The sequence below is a fragment of the Cynocephalus volans genome, chromosome 2, assembly GCF_027409185.1.
Source record: "Cynocephalus volans isolate mCynVol1 chromosome 2, mCynVol1.pri, whole genome shotgun sequence".
NCBI lineage: Eukaryota > Metazoa > Chordata > Mammalia > Dermoptera > Cynocephalidae > Cynocephalus > Cynocephalus volans.
The window spans coordinates 10,286,207-10,310,484 of record NC_084461.1 but is presented as its reverse complement, the minus strand read 5'-3'; the positions used below and the strand labels follow the sequence as shown (position 1 = coordinate 10,310,484).

General features: G+C 42.6%; 1 protein-coding gene across 1 annotated transcript in view; it reads left to right on the top strand.

Annotated features, from left to right (window-relative positions):
- Positions 1–24,278, top strand: part of CTNND2 (catenin delta 2) — a 934,064-nt gene that overhangs the window by 814,158 nt on the left and 95,628 nt on the right. The window contains exons 16-17 of the mRNA XM_063085434.1: positions 9,950–10,024; positions 11,084–11,234. Coding sequence (XP_062941504.1) covers positions 9,950–10,024; positions 11,084–11,234 — 226 coding nt within the window. The remainder of the gene's footprint in view (positions 1–9,949; positions 10,025–11,083; positions 11,235–24,278) is intronic.

The following is a 24,278-nucleotide window of genomic DNA, read 5'->3' as shown; positions in this document are numbered from 1 at the left end:
TAAACTTTAAAACATTCATGACTTGGTTTATGAGCATCAGAAAAACATAATGATATTTTGGCAGAAGCAAAGTGATAAATGTTTTTTATAGCCAACATGGACTTCAGTTACCTTTTCTCATCTTCAGTACAGTAATTTTGTTTTTTGCAGAATATTAAAGCAATTGGATACAGTAGTTTGAAGATTTTCAAAATGTGAATGAATGCTCTTTCAACTACCATTTATGGATTATTTATACTGTAATTGAGCTTTATGAAAACCTGGGGTTTGAACTATAGATGTATCTCTGTACTTGCTCCAAAGCCAGTTTAGATATCTTTGTATAGTAAATTCCCACTAAAATGTGACATTCTCCAAGAGTCTATTATTTGCTCATTATTTTAAAACTAAGAATAAAGATACTTGGATATTAATCTATTAATATTTAAACAGCTAACATGATAGTAACATAGATTTAGTGAAAAAGGAAACAGTATCTCTGGCCATGTGGCCCAAATGAATAAAAAATGCAAGAGAACTGTGAAACTTGAGACTTGTCCCTAGAGATAGGGGCAACAGCCTTGAGAAGGACAGCAAAATTTGCATAGCAGTTAATGTATCATGTAAAAGTGAACCAAAGCAGATTAGTGGAGTTCAACAAATAAAAGTAAGAATCATGGTTTGACATCTAAAACAAAGTGAATTATCTTTGTCCTTGTTAATGGTTTGATGTAAAGCATAAGGTTTCAATACAAAGAAACAGAGTTTTGAAAGAGTATCGTGAAAATGGAGCATGAAGCATGATGTCTAATGGATTAGAAACTGGGCCAGAATAAATACAGAGGTTATCCGAGGACTGTTCCCAATCAGCAGGCTCCTAGAGACAGTATATCACATGCAGATGATGACCAGCCTGAAGCAAGACAACAATGGGCCCAATTTAAGGAGCAGGAGATGGGCCATAACCAAGCCATTGGCCCTAATCACACGTGACTTAGTGATTTCTTCCCTGCAAGACCCAGGAAGCAGTACTGATAGCAAAGACTGCATCTGTATTGGAAAGGCCATGTGCATCCTAATTGACTGTATTTGGTAGTTTGGCATTAGTTTCATCACTGTCATTGGATGATCTGATTTCTGAAGTCCTAAGTTACATTTTGAAGTTGAAAAGTCTCCATTCTGAAGTTGTAAAAACAGCTGATCCGGAGGGACTCCCACTTCTAGCCAAATGCCAAGAGGGAGTGATTAGGTCCAGATTTACCAAGGAACAACAACAACAAAAAATAATATATGAAACAATGGTTTTTTCAGTAAGACATTAAACATCAGTCAACAAAGGACAGTAATCTCTGAGAGACAACAAGGTGAGCCCTAAGATAGCCTCAGCTTACTGCCTTGAGAGTTTCCAAGCCATGGAACAAAGATTGAGACTCAGGGGAGCTCTGCAGACTTGCTGTGGTGAGGAGATGGAGCTGGGAATCTGGGGAGATCAAGATGACTAGAATTTATAAGACAGAATACCAGAGTGAACAGCCACTCATAGAACCCTGGAGATATGCAGAGGGTTCTCCCCCAGTATTCAGCAGAGAACTGTCAGTGTATACATACGAGGGAAATACCTAAGACTGGAGAAAGAACCACCTAAGATTGTTAGAGACAACAAAATTTGGAACTCGCACAAGAGTGGTATAGTGTGTGTTCCCAACAGCCAGACAGAATACTCAGGGAGTCTTGCCTCATGATTGAGGAATAGTTATCCCTGGACTAAACATGCTCTGGTCTTTCCATCAAATCTTATAAGTAAGACCCAAAAGGATCAACAGTTTCCAAGTAAATTAACTGCATCCTAGAACAAAGCGTTAAAATATCTATAGGAATACAAAAAAATTCCAGAACCCAACAAGTTAAAATTAAAATGCCTTGCATCCAATTGAAAATTACCTGGCAAGCAAATAAATAGGAAAATGCAATCCACAATGAGGAGAAAAGCAAGCAATCCAAACCAACTCGGAACTAACACAGATGTTAAAATTAGCAAACAAGCAATTATTATAACTGCTTTTCATGTGTCCAAAAACTTAAGTACAAACATGGAAAGTATATAAAATACCCAAATAAAACTTCTAGAGTTGAACATACATACATACATACATACATACATACATACATACATACATACATACATACATAAAGTCTGAAATGAAACATTCAGGAGATGTGATTAGCAGCTGATTAGACATTGCAGAAGAAAAGATTTGTGGCCTTGAAGACAACAGTAGAAACTATCCAAAATGAAACGCCAAGAGAAAAAAAGTACAGATCGTCAGTGAGTGTCAAGTGGCCTGATATATGTGTGATTGGAGTCCCCAAATGAGAGGAGAGAGAAAAGAAGAGAACAGAAAAAAGTTTTTGAAGATATAATGGTTGAAAATTTTCCAAATTTAATGAAAATTATGAACTTACAGATCCAAGCAGCTCCAAGAACCCCAAGCACAAGAAACAAGAAGAAATGATACCAAGGTGCATCATAATTAAATAGCTCAAAATCAGTAATAAAGAGAAAATCTGAAGAGCAGCCAGAGGGAAACAAAGGACATGTTTCATGTGAAGATAAGGAAAATAGCATATTTCTCATCAGCAGGAATGCCAGTGAAAAGACAGAGAGGCAATATCTTTAAAGCACTAAAGCAACAGCTGAACCTGCTGGGTTCAATCACATATGAAATGGATTTTAGCTTGGTATCTAGCAGACACAACCTGTCCCTAAAGGAAACTCCCAGGCCACCAATTACACTTAAAGTGGTTGTAAAACTATGTGTAAACAAAATCCCTTCTGTGCCCAGTTTAAGACAAGGGCTAACCTGGGAGCTGACATGATTAAACACCTGAGCAGTCATGCCAAAGAGGAATTCTGATGTAACAACTGCAGTTGAAGTGACACAACATGGTCCGAGCTCTGGAGGCTCAGGGCGTGCCGCCTCCGTATTCAGTCCTGAGGACAAACAAGTCGTCATAAGCCCTGAGTCATAGGTTCCACCACCACACACCGAAGCCACAGAATTAGTGGATTAGTTCAGCTTTAGAAAAGACTCCCACAGGAGCATGCAGTCACGTCAAACCCTAACAGTACTTTTGCAGAAGTGGTGAGAACTTGCTGGCCCTATTAGTAATTACAGTGGCTTTGATCCTTTTTTGCATAGTTCCTTCCAGTGGAGAACACTGTTCTTAAATCATAAGCCCGTGATGCTGCAAATCATTCTGACATCATGATTCATCCATTGAATATTTTTTAATCTCCTACTGTGGGCAGAAACTGGAAGACAATTGAGATAAAGAGATAAATGTGGCTTGGTCTCTTCTCTTACAATATAAGAAATATGTAAATAAAAAGTTCAAAAAACCATTATAGACACTATGATAGGAGCATGCACAGGCACAGGGGTGTCTGTGAGGTCCTTTCTACAAGGAAGTGGTAAGAAGTGAGGAAGCACATTTCCAGTATCATTTCCAGGTAAAACCTCAGTGCTAGATGTAATGACTTAGAATTCCTTTTAATACACTAACGCAGATTATCATTTAGGGGACTGCTAGCTGCTGTAACAAAGAGACTTCCAAATATGCAAGGGATCAAAGAAGGTAGAAGATAGAAGTTATTTTCTCCTGGTGTCACAGTAGACGGCAAGTGTTTAAGGCAGAAAGCCTCCCTCCATGAATCGACTCACGCAGGTTGACCACTGTTCTGCCATGTTCAACATGTGACTCACAAGACTACTCTTGTCCTAACCATCCACCAACAGAAAGCAAAGCAAAACACAACACAACACAATTCCACAACAAGATGTGTTCTCTTATGGACGTCAAGATCATACCTATATGTTCCTCTGCATAACCTGGGCTCAGCTCCTGGCCTCCAGGAGACGAATGCTTTCATAATATCCTACCTCACCCGCAATGAGCAATAACTTACAGTAAGGTCATCTAAATCTAGATTCAAGAAAAAGAAAATCCTCTCTTCCGATGGGACAACGATTTGCTAATATATTCAATTTATGTTATAAAATAAAACAATTCCTATGTTAGTAGAAAGTAACTGCATTCAAGTTACCTTACTACTGAGGGCTTCAACAAAAACTGTGCCTTATATACTTGCAAGACTGAAAGCCTTGTTAGCGTGGTTCCTCCAGACTATGCCCTATAGACAAATTTCAGATTTCCCTTTCCCCAGCACCAAAAGGAAGAAAGTGCTTAATATCCCCCAAAATGGCATGTTTTTCTGCTCCAAAAGGAAAATGGGAAGTCCAGCACCCCTCCATCATGAGGCATTATGTTTAAAAAAGAAAAAAAAAAATAGATATATTAAAGAAAGTTTTCTGTAGCACTATCACTAGGGCACATGCAGGATTCTCAGAATAAGATCCGAGGCAGCCTTGGTCTCGTATCATGCAATGCCTATAGTCTAACAGGGTCATGTTTAGTTCCCCCAAAGGCATTTCTAAATGCCAGTTGCACATACTGATGACATCTCTAATACTTGATAACATTCACAATAAAAAAAAAACTTTCAGAAAGGTTCATTTTTACAGACATGCTTTTTAATTGAAAATTACTGATCCTTGAGATGGCTTGAGAGTTGGGGGGACAGGTACACTTGTTAGTGTTTATTTAGTGAGTGCTACCTGTGGGTCACTTTTGCTTGAGTATGACCCTCTTTATTTGCTCTTACCACAAAAACATATCTGAATGCTTTTTCCCCCAGGAAATTCTCTTATTTGGACATTAATATTTTCAGCATAGCATGAACACATACAGTAAAATTCAATCTTTGCCCTAATCTGACTTAAATTTAAAAAACACAAACAATAAAAAAAAAACACTTTAAACATGCAATAGCTGCCATTACCTTAACCAAATTTTTACTTATTACATTGATTTGTTGCTTTACTAACATAAGGAAAATCTTCAGTAGTCCTGTTCGTTAAAGATACAACTTTTCAAAACAGATTTTTAAATTTTAAAAACAAAAATGTATAATCCTATAAAATAACTCTGACTTTAAAGAGCTGACACCTGAATCCTGCATCCATTGCAAAGCAGCCCTGCATTCGAAGGGCCTGTGCTAACACCTCCTATTTGCTTCCTAAGTCCTGTTGTAGCCACTAACCACAGTTCTTTTCAACTGGAAGAACTTGGTAATTCAGGTGAGAGAATGACGTGAGCACGCAGCAAAAGCCACGTGGTTTCTGAATATTTTAAAGATTATTTTTATAGCAAACTGCCAGTGAAATAAGACTGAGCAAATAAGCTTTTGGGTGGGAGGAAGGAGTACTTTCTGCCCTCTTATCATGAGATGAGATGTCGTGGTAAATGCCGTGGTATTGGAAATAAATTCAGAAACAGATTTCAGAATCTCGTAAGATCTGTACCAAATTCATTGTATCTGTTTCTCATTTTATAGCTGTAGGACTTTAAGCACATGGTGGCCCCGTGACACCACAAGATACTAAAATGCTTCTGAAAGATTAAGTTATGTTTGGAAGAGTGGTTTTAAAATGAGGCTTTTCTTTACCAAAAGAAAAGTGGGCCAATGTCAAAGTTGATAAAGAAAGTCAATAGGAAAATGACTGTTTAACAGAAAACCATTTAATTGCAGACTATACTTCTAAAGCAAGAGTACTTTTAAAATATGGAGAATTAATCAATAAATTCAGAATTTTAGCACCGTAATGGATTTAGCCTCAGAAGAGAATATTCAGTGCTTAAAGGAGAACACTATCTTTAGTTATTTAGCAAATTATTAGAATTTCAAGAAGGAAAAGCTAGTTAAATTACAGTGTAATCTCCTTTTAGGAACGTAAATCAGCCTCAACAGAATTGCCTCGGCTTCAGCAAGGGAGAAATGTTTGGAAAAATTATAGCCATCAATTGCTTTTATAGCTGGGCTGAGATTTTTAAAAGTTAAGCCCCTGAGAGTCCACATTGGAATGAGGCAGCCTAGTTTTAAAGGGTTAAAAAGTTATTGACTTTACTTTTATTACCAAACCTTCAATGTATACAACGAGGAACTTTATTGGATGCAAATTCATATGCACATAGCTTTGTTTTGCATAATGCACTTTAGGTTCATCTCTGAGCCCTCATTTTGCCTAATGCAAAAAACAAACAAACAAACAAACAAAAAAAAAAACCCACTTGATGATCTAGGCATTCCTAGGTAAAAATGGAATTCAGCCACTCCCCAGGCCCTTCAGGCTTAAAGCACCGCCACACTTGCATTGGTCAGCCTCCACCCTCTCCTGCCCCCTGCAGCTGATACTAGATGTGGGGGTCTTACAGGCATGTCCCTGCACAGGGGATGGGCGTAGGGTGTCCATTTCTCAGTCTGGAATCATCTGTCCTGTGCAGCTTCTTGTGTAGGACAGGTCTCTTCATCCTGTTGGGTTCTCAGCATAGACATGGTGATAGGTGACTGGATCGTCTCCAGTCTGAGGTGCTCTACTGGCCCCCACCTGCCACCCTCCCTGCTGAGCTCCCCTGAGATCAGCCACATGCTCTCCTTCACCCAGAGAACCACCGTCCATGCCCACCATTCTGATGTGTCACCCGCCTCCTGGCCAAGTAACCCCTCTGCAGCTCTGGGTACTCAGCCTTTCATCCTCAGCTGATTTACACACCCCAGCGTTCAAGATCAGGGAAGCCCTCAGGGGCTACCCTTGCCACACTGGGGCTACAGGAACCCTCTTCAGCCCCTCCTGCCCGGCAAGCCCTGTTGTCATTCCTACTCTGTGTCCCCCGACCCCCAGGATAGTGCAGGAGCCATCCCTGAGTCTTGCTCAGCCACTTCTACAGTCCAAGAAGAGCAACAGTTTCTGTCCACTCTGCTTGACTGTCTTCCAGGGGGATTTTATTGTCAGTCCCTCACCCATAGAGGAGAACCTGTCCCGGGGTGCACTCCAGGGTTCAGGGGCAGCCCCCACAATGCTGTGAAATCTCTTGCTTTCACCATCTTTCTCTCTCCAGCTTGGAAGCTTTGTATTGACTCTGAAGAGAAGCACATTGTTTCTGCCTATTCTAATCCCCTTTCAAAAATATCCCATCTTTTACCTGGCGTCTGTGCCCACTAGCCCTAGATGCAAAACTATTGTGGCTTCGTTGTCTGTCCTCATCTGACAATACCTTGTTGGGCCAAATAATGGCTGAGCTTCTCTTCCAGGAAGAGGAGTGGGCGAGCAGGGGAAGGAGGAACACAGCATTTATTACCTCAAAAAGCATCCATCACATGCAGATAGAAGCCAGCCTTTCCTGACACAAGCAAGAAATTCCAGTGATACACGACCTCTTGTATGAGACCCGGTTAAGTCTGGGCAAGTTGTTCTCAAGACTGACCAATAGCTCCATTAACAGCACTTAAAGGGTCTTTAACTCAGGAGCTTAGTGGAGTGCCAGATGGGTTATCTGAAACCTAAAATAGTAAAATGGTGACCAAGATTAATTGGTGAAAGTGTGAGAGATCATATCAACCATGAATGCAGGCGTTTATGACTTACACTGCCTTTCCAAGAGGCGGGAGAGAACAGAGACAAGGCACACAGTCGCCGGGCACTGCTCCCTGGGTCCAGGCCCTGGCTGAGCACGTGCAGGCTGCGTGACCCGCTGTGCCTCCGTTTTCTCATCTGTAGAATGGGAGTCACACAGCATCTGCCACACAGAGTCCAGATGAGGATTAAATGAGTTACTACCTGTAAAGAAATGAGAACCGTGCCTGGCATATGCTTTCAGTGTTAGGTGAGTGTTAGCTAGGATTGTTTTGAGGGCTCATAACTCTCCTGAGGTCCTCAGTGGGAAAGCACCTGCCAGGAACAATTCGAGTCATGTTTCTGTGCTGTTCTCCTGCACCAGACCCTCCTTCGCCTCCGCTGCCTCTAGCTCTTCACCTTCCTCTTCCTGCTCTTCCTTCCCCCCTTCCTGCTTCTCTCCCTCCTCCATCCGTGGGATCAGTAAGCATCCTCTCTTGGGCTCATGGACCAGTGTTCCTAAGACCATCCTGGTCCACACCTGCCGAGTCCCTTTCCTCTGCTCGGAATGCTCAGTGCACGGTGCTGTCATTCTGTTTGCAGAAAGTTGAGGTTCAGTCCAAAGTTTCCATCTCAACCCCTGCACGTTAGGGTACATTTTTCTCTATTGTTTGTCATTTATATGTCACTGATACACTTTAGTTTTGATTAAAATCTTGACAACCTATACACCTTCTAGCCACCCCAAGGCCCGCTGTGACCCGCAAGGCAGCTCACAGCTCTCGTGGAAGAACTAACTCCACGTGAGCCTTGCCTTTCCGCTGAGTGCACCTGTGAAACAGTCCTCATTTGCCAGGTACCTTTGTCTCCATCCAGCCTTTCTCTCTCACCCTCAGCGCTGTCTCTTAGCTCCTTCTTGCTATGTTACACGTGTGGACAACACATGACCTACTCCTACCTGCTTTTTAAGGCCACTACCTTAAAAAGCATCATGAACACATATCTTTGAATGTCAAGAAAACTTGTGCAAATTTGCAACATCATTTGAATGCAATTGAAATGATTCATTCTGAGTTGTCGTTTACTGTGGTAATATTGGAAATTTTCTACACACACACAGACATACACACAATTAAAAGATTCAAAATAAAGGTTATTTTCTATGCATCAATTATATAAGTATCAAATCCAATGACTGGTCATTCCTTTTGACTTAGTAAAAACATGTCACTGTTGACCATTTTCTCATATCAAAAATGTGCATCTGTGACTCGTACACATTTTTGGCCCTACGTAGCCATTTTTTTGGTAACTCTAAAATCAGATCCCAGCAAAGCTGAAGGACACTCATCATTCTCCAGATACCAAATCATCTTCCCATCCAACGTGGGAGGGGATGTAATAGCTGGACGTCTAAGAAGGACAAAGTTCTATGAGTTCTTTCTTGGCTCACTTCAGATGTGGCCAGGTTCGCTTCTGTCTACCTGGAAGGATGCAGGAGGAGGGTGAGGCAGGATCTGGGAGACTGACTTCCACGGGTGAGACCAGAGACAACAAGATTGTAGCAGCAGGGGGATGACATCAGCAGCACAAAGAGATAGCAGGACCTGGGATCAGAGACACAGGTGACTCCTGTGGGTAGTAACATCTTTATGTCTAAATTTTCTCCACTATAAAATAATAATGCCGAACTCCCCAGGGTTTGGAGAATCCAAAGAGGTCACAGATGTATGAGCCAATAGCATGGGGCCTGGAAAGAGGTGGTCCTCAGGGAGAGGTCATGTCTGGGGCTCACGGTCAGCCTGCCGAAGCTGCCAGAAATGTTCCCTGCGGTCTCTCAGAAGGTCAAGAACGTCTCCCCACGGTTACGATATATTGTGATGTTCGCCTTGCAGTATGTTAGTGTTGACCCCACAATCTGATTTCTGTTTGCTTCCTTTTTCTAGTTAGAAACCCTCCTTAGTTTTAGGGAAGAGCCCTGCAAAGAGTGGGCTGCATAAGGGCAGGCTTTCAGTCTTTTCGGGGCATGAGCAGTAAGGGAGGCAGATGTGTCCAGAGGAAATCACGTTTCAGCATGTCGGTGGAATGCATCCATGGAAGTTGGCACTTGGTACCAGGAGAAAGTGCTTCCCCCCTGAGAAGGAATAGCAGATCCAAGCACCCAAATCCCAATCAGCAGCATCCAAATCTCCATGTTTTTCCATGTGTAAGACTTCCCGACCTTCCATTTCTTTGCTCCTTGAGAACAGGCTGTGAAATCATTCATTGCAAACAAGAGATGCCTTAGTGAGTTTTATCTGCTTCCCTACCCCTCAGGCTTCCTAGAGCTTGAGGCCCAGTGTGGGGGCAGGAGAAAAGCACAGCGTGTGAATTGAGGGGGATAAGAAACTATGTGAATGTGACTTCTAAAGTAGGACAGGATGAAGTTGTTTGTTTTTTTAATCTCATATTTCATGCAGGGCTGGGCTGAGGATGGGGCAGGCATGGCGTATGCCCTACGTTCACTGCCAGAGGGGGCTCCCTGCCTGCCACAGGTGAGAGCCAGCTCTGGGGTGCCTGCCCCAATGGGGGATGGGGGTGGAGAGGGCCCATGGGGGGAGGGGTGGGAAGGACTGGTCCCCAGGAGGACTTAGCCACAGAATCCAAAACCTGATTTTGTGAATGTCATTTTCTCAGATTATAAATGAAATCACAGCAGGTTAGACCCTTATGTTGGTTGATTTTGATACTGCACACTCTTCTCTGGGATGCTCTGTAGAAGAGCATAACGTGCACATAATGAGCATGTATGTGCACATGTCTGAGAACCTGGCCTGCCTGCATTCTGCTAAATGAGTCGGAAATGCCTCATCATCCCGATGTTTAAAGTACATTTTAATATAGAGTATCAGCAGTGTTCCATTAAGGCCGACAACCACCAACCTCAAACAAATTGCATGTCTTACTTTATAAATAAAACATTGAATTACGGCCCTGGACATGGTACATTTTGATCTTAAGGTTTTTTTAAAAAAAGAGATTTTACGATATGCACTCTGATTCTCAATGTCCTCCTTACCTCTCCTCACCCCTACCTTGTTCTGACTCATTTACTGTCTATTGCTCAGCAAATGAATTATTGACAGCATTTTCGGCAACTCATGTCTACTCCCCACTTCCAAATTCAAAGCTCTTTTTAAAAAAATACCCACATCAACCCATTTTCACTTTCTGCTTTTTCAGGGTTCTTTTTTTATTCCTTTGAACGTCAGTGGCCAGCAGCCCTGCCTATCCCAGACTTCTGTATCTTAAAGCATCAAGTACACACATCATGCAAATAACTTTTAAACTCAAGTACCGAAAACACTGTCACCTGAGAAACAAAGCGAGGTTCGCTGATTAACCCTGACACTTTTATCATTATGTTGTAGGCAAAAAATAAAGAGTTTAAATGCATGTCTAACATGTTCAACCTATTCTACGACTAGGTCTTGGTAATTCCATCCTTTTGGCTCCTGTAAACAGCCGCCTGAAAACGTACACGTACTATTTGCTTATAGGGTTTTCCACCTCCATTTCTAATGTCCCTTGCCTTCCCTTTTTTTTTTTTGCAGTGGTCAGTATACATCCGAGCCGCTGTCCGGAAAGAGAAAGGCCTGCCCATCCTAGTGGAACTGCTCCGAATAGACAACGATCGTGTGGTGTGCGCGGTGGCCACGGCGCTCCGCAACATGGCCTTGGACGTCAGAAACAAGGAGCTCATCGGTACGTTGTCTCCCTTTCACAGTGTCTCAGTTTTTAAATGAAAGTATTTTCTCATGGAGTGTGTGTGGTAGAACTCATCTGCAGAACAAATGCTATTCAGAAACAGTGCATTCATTAGAGGCCTCATGTTTTCCAACTCGCCCTCTAGTTTAAATCCAACATGGTTATTTATCATTTAGAATTTAGAGGAAAATGCAATGTTTGTTGACATTTCTAATCCTTGCAAATTAAAAGTGACTGCTGCGCTCAGCACTCGATACCCTTGTTTCAGTCCTCCCAGTCTCCATCAGGCTGTTTGTGAGGAATTCTAATAGAATACATGTTCCGTTTCATCTCCTATTTTTATCAGATGAAACCATACTGGTTCTTTAATCTTCTTTTTTAAAAAATCATCTTCCTTTAATTTGGTATTCAAGAAATACAAAGGACCTTTTATCAATGACACAGTAAAAAGGTAATACATTCACCATTTGTTCAAAAAACATTTATTTATGATCTATTCTGGTCTAGACCTATTCTAGACCCAGAGACTACATTAGTGAGCAAAACAGAAAGAAAGCCTTGCCCTGTGGAGTTTGCATTCAAGGGGGCAGGGGATGGACAATAAACAAAATGAACATATGCATCACATGGTATGATAGAAAAGTTTTATATGGGAAAAATGGAGCTGGGTAAAGGAAACTGTCACTGGTAAGGTTACAATGTTTTGGAATTTTTTAGTGAGGTTAAATTCACATAACATAAAATTGACCACGTTAAAGTAGACCTTTTCAGTGGCATTTAGCACATTCAGTGTTGTACAACCACCACCTCCGTCAAGATCTAAAACACTCTCATCACCCCAAGGGCAAATCCTGTACCCATTAAGCAGTCTCTGTCCATCCCCCTCCTCCCAGCCGCTGGTGGCCACCGATCTGCTTCCTGTCTATGGATTTCCCTGTTCTGCACATTCCACGTAAGTGGAATCATATAATGTCTGACCTTTTTTGTCTGGATTCTTTTACTTAGCATGAGTGTTATTATTTTATTATTTTTATTGTAAATAAATTATAATGGCATATATTTATGGGGCACAAAGCAATGTTATGATATAGGTATACAATGTGGAATGATTACATCAAGCTAATTAGCATATTCATTACCTCAAACCCATCATTTTTTGTGGCTGAGAACATTTGAAAATTTACTCTCTGCAATTTGGAAACATAAAGTACATTATTATTAACTAATAGTCACCATAGCTGTTGCTGTACAGTACATCTCAAAAAATTTATTCCATCTGCTTAAATGAAACTTTGTACCCTTTGACTAACATCTCCCTGTTCCTCCCACCCTGCCAGCCTCTGGTAAGCACCATTCTGCTCTCTGCTTCTATGAGTTCATTTGTTTTAGATTTTATGTATAAATGAGATCATATAGTATTTGTTCTTCTATGCCTGGCTTATTTCACTTAGCATAATGTCCTTCAGATTCATCCATGCTGTTATAAATGACAGAATTTCCTTCTTTTTTAAGGCTGAATAGTGTTCCACTGTGTATATGTACCACATTTTCTTTATCCAGTCATCCATTGACGGACACCTTGGTCACTTCCATACCGCGGCTGTTGTGAATAACACTGCAGTGAACATGGGAGTGCAGATATCTCTTTGAGATACTGATTTCAAATTTTTTGGATATATGCACAGAAGTGGGATTGCTGGATCATATGATAATTATATTTTTAGCTTTTTGTGAAATTTTCCAAACAGTTTTCCTAATTAGTAAAGTAATGGCTGTTCTAGTGTGCCAGGGTTTCCTTTCCTCCACATCCTTAACCCACATTTATCTTTTGTCTTTTTGGTAATGGCCATTGTGAAAGTGATATCTCACAGTGATTTTTGATGGCCATGTGACGTGATATCTCATAGTGATTTTTACATTTCTTTAATGATTAGTAATGTTGAGCATTTTTTCATGTATCTGTTGGCCATTCGTGTGTCTTCTTTTGAGAAACATTGATTCACATCCCTTGCCTATTTTTTAATTGGGTTGTTTGCTTTCTTACCAATGAGTAGTCTGAGTGTTTTGTATATTTTGAATATTAACCGCTTACCAGATTTATAACTTGCAAATATTTTATCCCAATTCGTAAGTTGTCTCTTCCTCTGTTATTTTCTTCACTGTACAGAAGCTTCTTAGTTTCATGTAAACCTGTTTGTCTATTTTTGGTTTTGTTGCCTGAACTTTTGGAGTCAAATCTAAAAAATCATAGCACAGACCAATATTGTGTAGCTTTTCCCTAAAGCTTTTCTTCTAATAATTTTACAGTTTTGGGTCTCATGTTTAAGTCTTTAATCCATTTAGAGTTGATTTTTGTATATGGTGTAAGAGGAGGGTCCAGTTTTATTCTTCTCTACGTGGATATCCAATTTAGGGTTGTGATTTCAAAAGCTAGGTCAAGATAGGAGTGGTTGGAAAGGTAGCACTTGAGCAATGACTGATTAAGAGGTGATAAGAAGGTGAGAGAGAGGGTCATGCGGGTATTTGGGGGAAAAGAATCCAAGTTGAAGCAGCAGGCTCTGCAGACAGCCCCCTAGAGTGGGAGCAGGGAGGATGCTGGTGGTTTCCAGGTCTTCAAGGGGCTTCATATGACAGGCAGAGTGAGTGGTGGGAGCCTGGGTCAGATTCTGGTGCCCCCTTCTATAGGTGGGAAGATGCCCAGGCCAAGGCTGATTGATATTCAACCCACAGGGCCCTGCTGGGGAATGGCACACATCCCCATAGACCATTGTCCCAGTTGGTAGGTGTCACATAATCCTGCCCGACTACGCCAATTTGTCTGGCTAGGCTAAGGCCTGGAATCCTCACAGTGCCAACTGTAGAGCTCTTTTAATCCTGTTCGTGACACCAATTGTAAAGCTACTCGACCACACCAGTTGTCAGGCTCTTTTACCTGCAGGCTCTTTTACAAGCCCATTCACAGACTGGGTCACAAACACTTCATATGCCAGGCTAAGTCCCCAGACCCCACAAATGCCAGGCCAGGTCGTCAGACCCCTTACACGCAGGTCTGTGAGCTAGGTAACCAGCCAAAAAGTCCTTGGAATCATAGGTTGGAAAGCATGGCTGCGCTGGGTGGATGCCCGAGGCTTCACGCTTCACTAAAACACACACTCTCTCTCTCTCTCTCTCTCTCTCTCTCTCTCTCTCTCTCTCTCTCTCTCTGAAGAACACACAAATAGTAACAAAACTAAAAAGATACATTGGCGCACATGTGCACTGCCTCCACACACACACAATTTGCTTACAATGGAAGTGCTAAAACCATACCCAATGGGACCTGAGGTGAGGGCCCTGACCAAACTATTCTATTTTCCCAACAATCCACACCTTCAGAGTCCTTGCCTTACAATCTACATGGTCAGAATCTTCCACAATGTTCCCTTAGTGAGAATAAATGACTCTTACATTTATTACACATATGGAATATTACACATTCCATCCCAGTCCCAAAAGTCTTTAGTTGCAGCACCAACTCAAAAGTCCAAAGGCCAAAGTCTCCTCTGAGACCAAAGGCAAAAGTCCTTCCAGCTGTGAACCTATAAAGTCAAAATCAAGTTTATCTACTTCCAAGATACAGTGGGACAGACATTGGGTACACATTCCCATTCCAGAAGGGAAGAAAAGAAAGGAAAACAGTCCCCAAACAAATACGAAACCCAAACAGGGCAAACATTAATCACACTTGGGGCAACCTTGCTCCTACAGCTCCACCAGGTGCAGACCATTGAGCTGCCTGGTGCCTGCAGCTTTTCCAGTCTGGCGCTGCATGCTGCCAGCAGCCCCATGGTTCTGGGCTCCTGGCGGCAGTCCTGCCATCCTGTCTCCACTAGACATTTCCTCGGTGAGGGTTCTCTTTGGGGGCTCTGACCCCACTTTTCTGCTCCACATTGCTCCATAGATTGAAAGAAAGTGAGCTGAGATGCTGGGTACCATTCAAGCTTTATTAAAGAAAGAAATCTGCTGGGCTGTACTCAAAATGGAGGACAGCCCGGGGCTGCCCTGAAAATGGGAGACAGCCCCTAACATAAGGCAGTGGGAGCTTACATTAGCTTTTGGGTGCAAAATGTACAGGGGGAGGGACCATTAAGTTGATGTAACTGGGTGGAGAACTGCGCCGATGCAGAAGCTGGAAAGTTGTTTCTAAGTCAGGTGACTTCTGGTAAAGAGAAGGGGGGAGGAGCTTGGTGCTGGAGTGGAAGACGAGGCCAGCGGCTATTTTGCACAATGGCTCCGGCCACATCCAAAATCCATCATAGATGACCTCCGCAGCAGCTCCACCCCTGCAACAGGTCTCCACCTGAGTCCTCCAACTTTTTCATACATCTTCTGAAATCTAGGTGGAAGCTGCCATGCCTCCACTGCTCTCACATACTGCTGGCCTGCAAACTTAACACAACGTGAATGCCACCACCACCAAAGTCTTCGGCTTTTTTCCTTCAGAAGTGCTGAGGCAGGATTGCTCCAGGCAGAGCAGCTGGGATGCAGGGAGCAGTTTGCAGAGGGCAATGACACCTCAGGTCTGCCCTCCAGGACAACTCAGTTCTCCTAGGATGGGAAGGGAGCTCTCCCAAACTTCTCAAATGCCTTTAGGACATTTTTTCCCATTGTCTTGGCTTTTTAGCATCTGGCTGCCTCACCACCAGGATAATGACTTTAGCAAACAGTTTATCTGCTTCACCCTTGTGTTTTTCTCCTGCTCTCCGCTTTTACATTCTGGCTTTTGAATTACTTCAATCAGCTCGGCTTACACTGGCTACTCATTCAGTCTCAGGCAGTTCAGCAGCATTAACCCACAGTTAAAACAGATGCATTTTCCCAGTCCATCAAGGAGTGGCCACCCTGTCTCTGTGCACATCCACAGCCATTCTGTAGCCGCTGCCTCAGAGACAGGCATGTAATAACGGAGACTAACTTTTCCACCTTTTCACAAGGTGAAAACATACTTGAAATTCTTCAGTGGCACCCATCCTCAGGTCATCTGCCCATCTGCATGGGGCACTCTTTTCTTGGGTTTTACAGCACCCGGCCAGCCGTCAGGTTTAAGTAGCACCCTCCAAGCCTTTTGCCTTCAGACAAACACAACATGCATTTACTACATAGTCTCTAGAGCACGTTACACCGTCCACCCCTAGGTCTCATAGCTGGAGCTGCCAGAGGCTCTTCCTGTTTCTGCTGCTTTACTGTCTCAATTTCTCATGCACAGCAGGTCGTGCCGCACGGTTTTTCCCAACTCATCACTGGGGTGGTCGTCTTCCCTGGTGTGAGAGGCTGGAGTGGCCAGTCGCTGCACGTCATCCTCCGGGACATTTATCTGTGCTTCCAACAACTCTGCTTTCTGCTACAAATCTTGATCAGTGTGCAGCATAGTGATCAGCAGCCAGGCTCTGGTCAGCAGAAAAGTGGGAACTGGGCACCACATGCTCAAGGATAGCCACATTTCCTCCTTCTTCCAAGGGCTTTCAACTCCTGTACCTGCTCAGAATCCTGTTGCAGACTATGCCAATTGTGGCGGTCTGCTGAGGCTAATGTCTGCAATCCTGCTCATAGCACCAACTGTAGAGCTCTCGTAATCCTGTTTGTGACTCCAATTGTAAAGCTACTCGACCACACCAGTTGTCAGGCTCTTTTACCTGCAGGTAATCCTGCACCAACTGGGCCGATTGTTGAGCTAGGGCTGGGTCTGGAGCTCCCAGACCCCTCAAGCCCACAGACTGGGTCACAAACCCTTCATATGCCAGGCTGGGTCACCAGACCCCACACATGCCAGGCTGGGTCACCAAACCCCTTACATGCAGGTCTATGAGCTAGGTAACCAGCCAAAAGGTCCTTGGAATCATAGGTTGGAAAGCATGGCTGTGCCAGGCAGACACCTGAGGCTGACGCCCACCTGCCTGCTTCACTAAAACTCACTCACACTCTCTCTCTCTCTCTCTTTCTCTGAAGAACATACGAATAGCAACAAAACTGAAAAGATACATTGGCACACATGTACACTGACTCCACACACACACAATTTATTTACAATGGATGTGCTAAAACCACACCCAACGGGACCACCCGAGGCGAGGGCCCTGACCAAACTATTCTATTTTCCCAACAATAGGCATCTGGTATTGATTGAGGAGATGATTCCTTAGGGCCGCTGGTCAGGTTCCAGGATGGTCTGGCAGCCTGACTGCGGATAACAGTTGTCAATAGGTGGCAGCTGGGGGCCGGGTAGCAGGGAGCTGGATCAACCACCATAGCAAAGGCGCAGGTTACCTGTAGCCTCTGGGGAACTGGGAGAAAGGAGTTGACAGTAGGCAAAAGGGCGAGATTCCATTCCTGGTGCAAATTTTTGATAGGTACATGGATCTGTTTCCACTGTCCAGATTTCAGAGTGTGGTATACTAAGCCTTTCATGATCTAGGAACCAGCCAGTTTTTCTCCTGCCATTTCTCAGTACCCATTGCATCCTCTGATAAAAACCAAAGTATTTGTAGGTATTCAGCTGTTTATTTACTCACAGCAAAAACAGACTTCAAATCAGTGTGTAATAAATGCAATTACTCACCATACTTGCAATATACTATAAGGAAAGAAATAAACTTGCAACTTGATATTTATACTTAGTTGGAGTTTAATTTAAATGTTGTTTGGATTTTGTATATTTCGTACACTTCAACTAGGTCATTAGCTCTCCATATACTCTTTTCTTTTCGTCGCAGAGTTGTTTCAGACAGGACAGTGCTGGGGCTTCCAATAAAATCCTATCCCTCCTCTATAAAATGAAGGAAAAATCAATAGCTAATCAGTCTACTGCCTGGATACTAACTACTAGGTATTGTGTGTTGCATGTTTTACCTCTTTGGGGGGATTCAAATATAACAAAATAGCGAACTATTGATTGGTTTTCTAGCTTCTAGGCATCTCTTCTTTCTCAAAAGCCAGTTATCTAGTACTCCATCTGAGGCAGGAACATTTGGAGCTCCATATTGCTCGTGTTAAATTAAGCCTGTACTATTAAATGTCACCAGACAGGAAGTGGAGCCAATCATTTAAAAATAGAAGTGGAAATATCTAAGTCATGAGCTTTATGGAATCAATAGCTTTTTTCTTGAATGAGAAGAACGGAATTTAACAAAAACATTAGATTCTATTTGGGAAAAAGGAAATGTGACTTTTGCTTACTCTTTTATTTTAAATATTTTATCAAAGTAGTGATTTTTGTAGGAAAATGCTTTACTGAACTTAATACATTGAAAAGAAAGCTGCAACGACTTTGAACCAAGAACAAAAAAATACTAAATTTGGATCTCTTCTTTCTATCAACTCTCACTGAAACATTTGGTGACCTCATCTGGTTTCATGGCTTTGAAAATCATTTATATTCTGATGACTCCCAAATAGATTATCTCTGGCATGATTCCCAGTTCTTGTGTCCAACTGTCTATCCAATATCTACACTGGATGCCTAATAGGCATCTCAAATATGTCCCAAAGTGAGTCCCCTCCCACCCCCAAACCTGCTCCTTCCACAGCCTTCCCCATGAAAGGACACCTTGGTATCTTCTTTGACTCATATCCAATTACTCTCATATCCAGTTCATCAACAAATCTGGTCTTCCTTCTGAGTTTTGCAGAATTTGACACTTTTCATCATCGTCATGGCTTTCTCCCTGCCCCAAGCCACCCATCATCTCTCACCTGGCTTATTACCATGGTCTACCCTCTATCTCCCTGTACAGTCCTCTCTCATAGCAGCAGCCCATGAGGTCCTCTTAAAACCTTAATCAGAGCATGTCATTTTGGTGCCCCAAACCCTCCCCAACTCAGTAAAATTAAGTCTTAGCCAGGCAGCTACAGCTCTGTCAGATCCAGCCCCCTGTTCTCTCTTCAACCTCACCTTTCCCTCTCAGCATCAGTAATGTTGCTGCAGCCAGTGGCTCACTGTGGTTCACTTGTCACATGAGCCAAGATCCTGCCTCAGGGCCTTTGAACTTGCTGCTTTCTCTGCCTGGAAACCTGCTCCTCCAGATGTCTGCACAGCTCAGTCCTCACTCAGTTCTCTACCCAAATGTTGCTTTCCCAAGAGAACCTTTTCTGGCTACCATACTTAAAATTCCACCCCCAACTCCTTTCCCTGCTTAGTTTTCTCCACAGCACTGATCACCTATTATACAGCATTATTACTTATTGATACAGTTTCTTGTTTATCTCCCACTCACTCCCCGCACTGGAATGTAAGCCCTTTGAGGGTGGGGAGTTCTGCCTTCTTTGTTTACTGAAGTATCCTGTGTACCTAGAGTGGCGTCTGACCCATACATAGTAGGGACTTAATAAGTACTTCCTGAGAAAATGACTGAACTAAATTTTTCCTGTTTGACCATCATCTTAAAACAAACTCCACGTCAGCAAAACATGAAGTTAGCAAATTAAGTAAAATGTTAACGAAAGAAAAGGATTTTCTATTGATAAAGAAAATAATCAAAAAGCCTGTTTGTTTCCTTTTTAAATTTACTAGATGCATGCAGATTCTCAGAATTTCAGAAGTCCAGGTTTTTATCCACCATTGGTCCTGGGGTTTCAGTTTAAATTACAACTCTCCTTAGGTCATTCTCTTAGTTAGGGGCGGGGGTGGGGGGCTGCCACACTGCAGTTAAGGAATCGTTCATCTTCCTTGGACTCCATTATCAGGAAGACTCTAAATAAGCTACTGAACAGTAATCACCCTACCCCATTAGTTCTAATGATAATAATATAGTAGCACCAACAGGAATTTAACACACTCTGCCTCTCCCTTGTTTTTCCATTTGGGCTGTTTCCATGGTTATGTGTATATCTCTGCGAACTAGCAATAAGTATGCTATAGATAGATCTTTGTATTTTTCTTAATGACATGGTGCAGTAGCTGAGGTTAATGTACATCGATATATTTCTTTGCAACCTCCAAAAAATGTTAATTATCCTTCTGAGTAGGAAAAGATTTTTTTGTGTTTTTTGTTTGGTTTGGTTTTTTAATGGTAATATTTGGCTTCAGTGGAAAGAGCAAACAATATTACATCACTTAACAAGTTTAGCACAATGCCACCTGTTTCAGCCATGGACAGTTCTTGATGAAGATGGCAGACATTTATTTCAGCCAAATCCCCACCCTCTCTGCCAGCAAGCAAACCCAACATAACAAAAAATGTAAAGCACATATAAACATGCGCTTACTGACATCCCACCCATCATGCAAAGCCCAGCTCACCCTGCTTGATGACAGCTGCTTCCTGAACTCAGGGCTGAGATGGGTATCACCTACTTGATAAGAAATCTTTCCATCATAGATTTCCATTGTATAATTTCATCCTTGCATTGTCCTTTACTTTTTTCACGTATGTAATGCATCTTCTCCCAATGAAATAATAAGCAGGATTTGGTGATGTATTTATTGTTATGTCTAACAGTCCCTAGCATTTTGCTATGCCCATAACAGTCACTCAGTACATAGTTGCTGAATGAATTAACTGAGGGATGAATAACATAGGTTGTTTATTATGAAGAACAGATCTAGAGGAGGTTTGGGAGATCCCAAATAGAGAGAGGAAAGGGTAGAGGAGATGTTTATTTCAGCCTCTTTCCACAGCATCCAGAGAACAGAGGAAAGACACCTCAGATGCTCACTCAAATCCAGGACTCTGATCAGACTCATTCTGCTGCCACTTTGGAAGAGGTTTGAGATTGGGGAGGAGATAGTAGCCCTTTCCATGTAGGACTCAGTTATTGCCAAAGATTCATGTTGGCAGGCTGCAGCCCCTGCAGGTAGCACTTGCAAAGCTCATAGAGCACCCTCCCCACACTCCCCTCCTGGTGGTTGCCGCATTTTCTGGCCAGGAACCAGGGCTGGGATGCTGCAGGTTTCCTCGCACCCCTCCCTCGCCTCAGGAGAAGAACCTCCCCACTGCACCCCGAGCCTGGCCCTTCCCCAGTCTGCTCCATCCTCTGTCCTGTCACCTCAGCCTTCTGTGCTTTGCAGGACTCTTTCCCACGCTCTGTTACCATTTGGATGGTTGGTTCAGCACATTTGGAATGACCTGTAAAAATCTGTCTTTGACTGATGCCCCCACACATTTATTGTACATGAGCCGTTCTTCACACTTGACTAAACCTTTCACTTTGTCAACTAGCTGAGCTTCTGTCCAGGCAATGCCCTCTCTCCCTGTTCCAACCTCAAAGGGAGCCCCAGACAGAACCCAACTTTCAAGATGGGGCTGTTTCCCAGGAGAGTCTGCTCCTTCCCACACACCAGTATCCAACAGGAGAGACGGAAGAGAAAGGAGCCCAGAGTACACATATGTACTGAGCCGTACACATCCCACACTAATGAAACCATGAACAAAGTAAGGGTAGTTTCTTGCGTGGGACTTCATTATGCTTTAAGCAGTAAATCCACTGCTGTTCCTCTCGCCACATGAAGTTCTCATATCATTTCTTTCATTTATTCTGGGGGTTATGGGGGTAGGTGAGGGTAATTCTTTCTAGATTTCTTTTCTTGCCACAATCTTTTTTAAATATTCAGATAAAAGATTTTATCTAGCCAATCTAAAGACTGTTTATGGACAGAGGTGGCTTGTGATATTTAGAAGAACAACATGAAAATGTTCTCTTTAAGTGAAAATAAAGGCTGAACAAGGAAAAGGGTAATGTTGGCCACAGAAGTACAATCACCTCTTATCCCCATGCCAGGTTTTCACTTAGGGACAAATGCAGTTTCCTTTGGAGAACTGGGGTGGGGTTGGGGAGGACAGGGGGAAATCTTCATTATATCAATACTGCCCGGAGTGTCTCATAGCTTTGTAAATATTCCCTTTTATGTAGTGATCTTGCTGCTGAATTTTTGAGAGATGTATCCATGGAATCCTAGACCTGGAAATACTGATCTTCGTCCAAACTTTGAGATGCATTTTCACCCAAACCCTTAATCATGAGAGCATATTCTCTGGGGAATAAACAAGTACCTACAGCTGTGTCTCTACCTTCATGAAGAATCACCCCAAATGCTACCAAGGAGATCATTCCTCAAAGTTTGTCTAAATTCTGCAGCCTAGGATTGAAAGACATCCTAAGTCATCATCCTCTCTGTGCTGAGAATATCACGTTGCTCCCACGGTGTCTCAGCAAAACTAAAAAAGTGGGCTCTTAAGTTTCATAGACTCCTATCAGCTGAAATAGATACATGTGTGTTCTATTTTCTCATCTCATGCCAATGGCATACAGGCATGCCTTTCTGGGGAGCAGACATCTTCAGGGTCACTCATCACATGGCACCAAAGGCGCCTCTTTACCTTGAGCCTGACGCAACTCATCTGTGCAAGAGAGAGATTCGAGGCTCTGGGGACTTCAGTGCAGCCCAGGGAAGCAGTGTGCTATTTTTATTCCTGGAAATGTAGAAGCTTCATTTTATTAAGTAGATATGAGGAAATTTTAGAGATATACCTTCTCCACTTTACAAAACATGTTTCTTCAGACCTGGGCAGATGTTGTTTTAATTAAAACACATGCAATTTCAATGAGTATTTTTAAAAGAGCCTGATTTCCCAGACAAGGTGATTTATCGGAGCACCCTCTGCCAGCTTGCTTTAATAACTTAACTTCACAAGCCAAATTCTAGGCAGAAGGAAAGCTCTGCACTTTGGTCGAGATGTCCTGTCTCTAGATTAGGTGCCTGTGTTAGAGTGCTCGTCTCCTGAAGCCTAGAACCTAATCTCACCAGTGCTCCTTTCCCTTTTGGTGAAGCCATGGGTTCTTTTTAAATTAACTTTGGACAACTGTTGGAGAATTTTGGTGGCTGGGGCTGGCAGATAAGAATTCCTTGGAAGGGGAGTTGTAAGTAAGTCGAAGAGCCGATAATTATTTTCTTAAATAAGACTTAATGATCTGTCTCTTGGAAATATTCCACTCCAAAATGAGGAAGAGGAAAAACTGAGAAATTTCCAGTTGATTCAAATTCAGGACCCCTGCTGAGAGAGAGAGAGAGAGACAGAGAGAGAGAGAGAGAGAGAGAGTTATCTAACTTTATTTTGACTGTTTAGGTATTCATTTTATTCCTGGCCAGTTTCAGAAAAAAATGCTTTAGAGAAAAGGATGCATGAAAAATGAAATGGCTCTCCTCAAATATCCCAACCAAATCCTCCAAATCCTGAGAATCTAAAAATAGAAAAGAGGATTTTAGCAGGATAATATTTTTAAATTGTATTTCCTTTTAAGTGTGTACTACCATTTTCTCCCCCTTGCCAGGGGGAAAAAGAGTTTTAATTACATGGAAAGAAATTGTTATTTTTTGGTTTCTAATATTAAAAGTAATGTATTAGAAAAGAGTCTGAAAGCTTAAAGATGAATACTCTTTAGCCATTCTTGCTTACGTTTGATTATATTTGTTACGCTGGATCTTGAAGAATTACAGAGCAGGCAAGGACAGCTGAAATTGTGGGTTCAGCTAAAAAGAAGGGCAGAGGCTGGCTCCATGCATCAGACGGGCCAGGGGCTCTGCCCTGGAGGGCACACGGGGCAACCACAGCAGGAGGGAGCCGGCCCAGGAGGAAGGCAGCAGCCCCCAGGCGAGAGGCCGGGGAGCCAGACAGAAGCTTGGAGAGCAGTCCCTGCACTGTCTGGACAGCCCGAGGCCATACTAGGGCGCTGGTCTGTGAAATGGCACCAGCAGCAAGGCCAGATTTTGCCCCTAAACCCAATATCTTGAGAAGAAAAAGCTCCTTCAATCTGCCAGACTGGGGACAAAAGGACTCTTAGTAAGAGGAGACCAGAGGTGGAGAACCATGAAGTTCCCAGGAGCTCTTCATCTGAGTCCTGAAGAAATTCAGAGATTTCTTCTCTTGTAACCGAGAAAGTTCATGAAAATCTATTGTCTATCAGAAAAGCCTGTTTTGTTTTGTTTTTTTCAATTTAAAGTAAAATTTTCCTGTTCAAATTTGTGTATTATTACATCTTTAAGCAATGTCAGGTAAGATAAATGGTTTT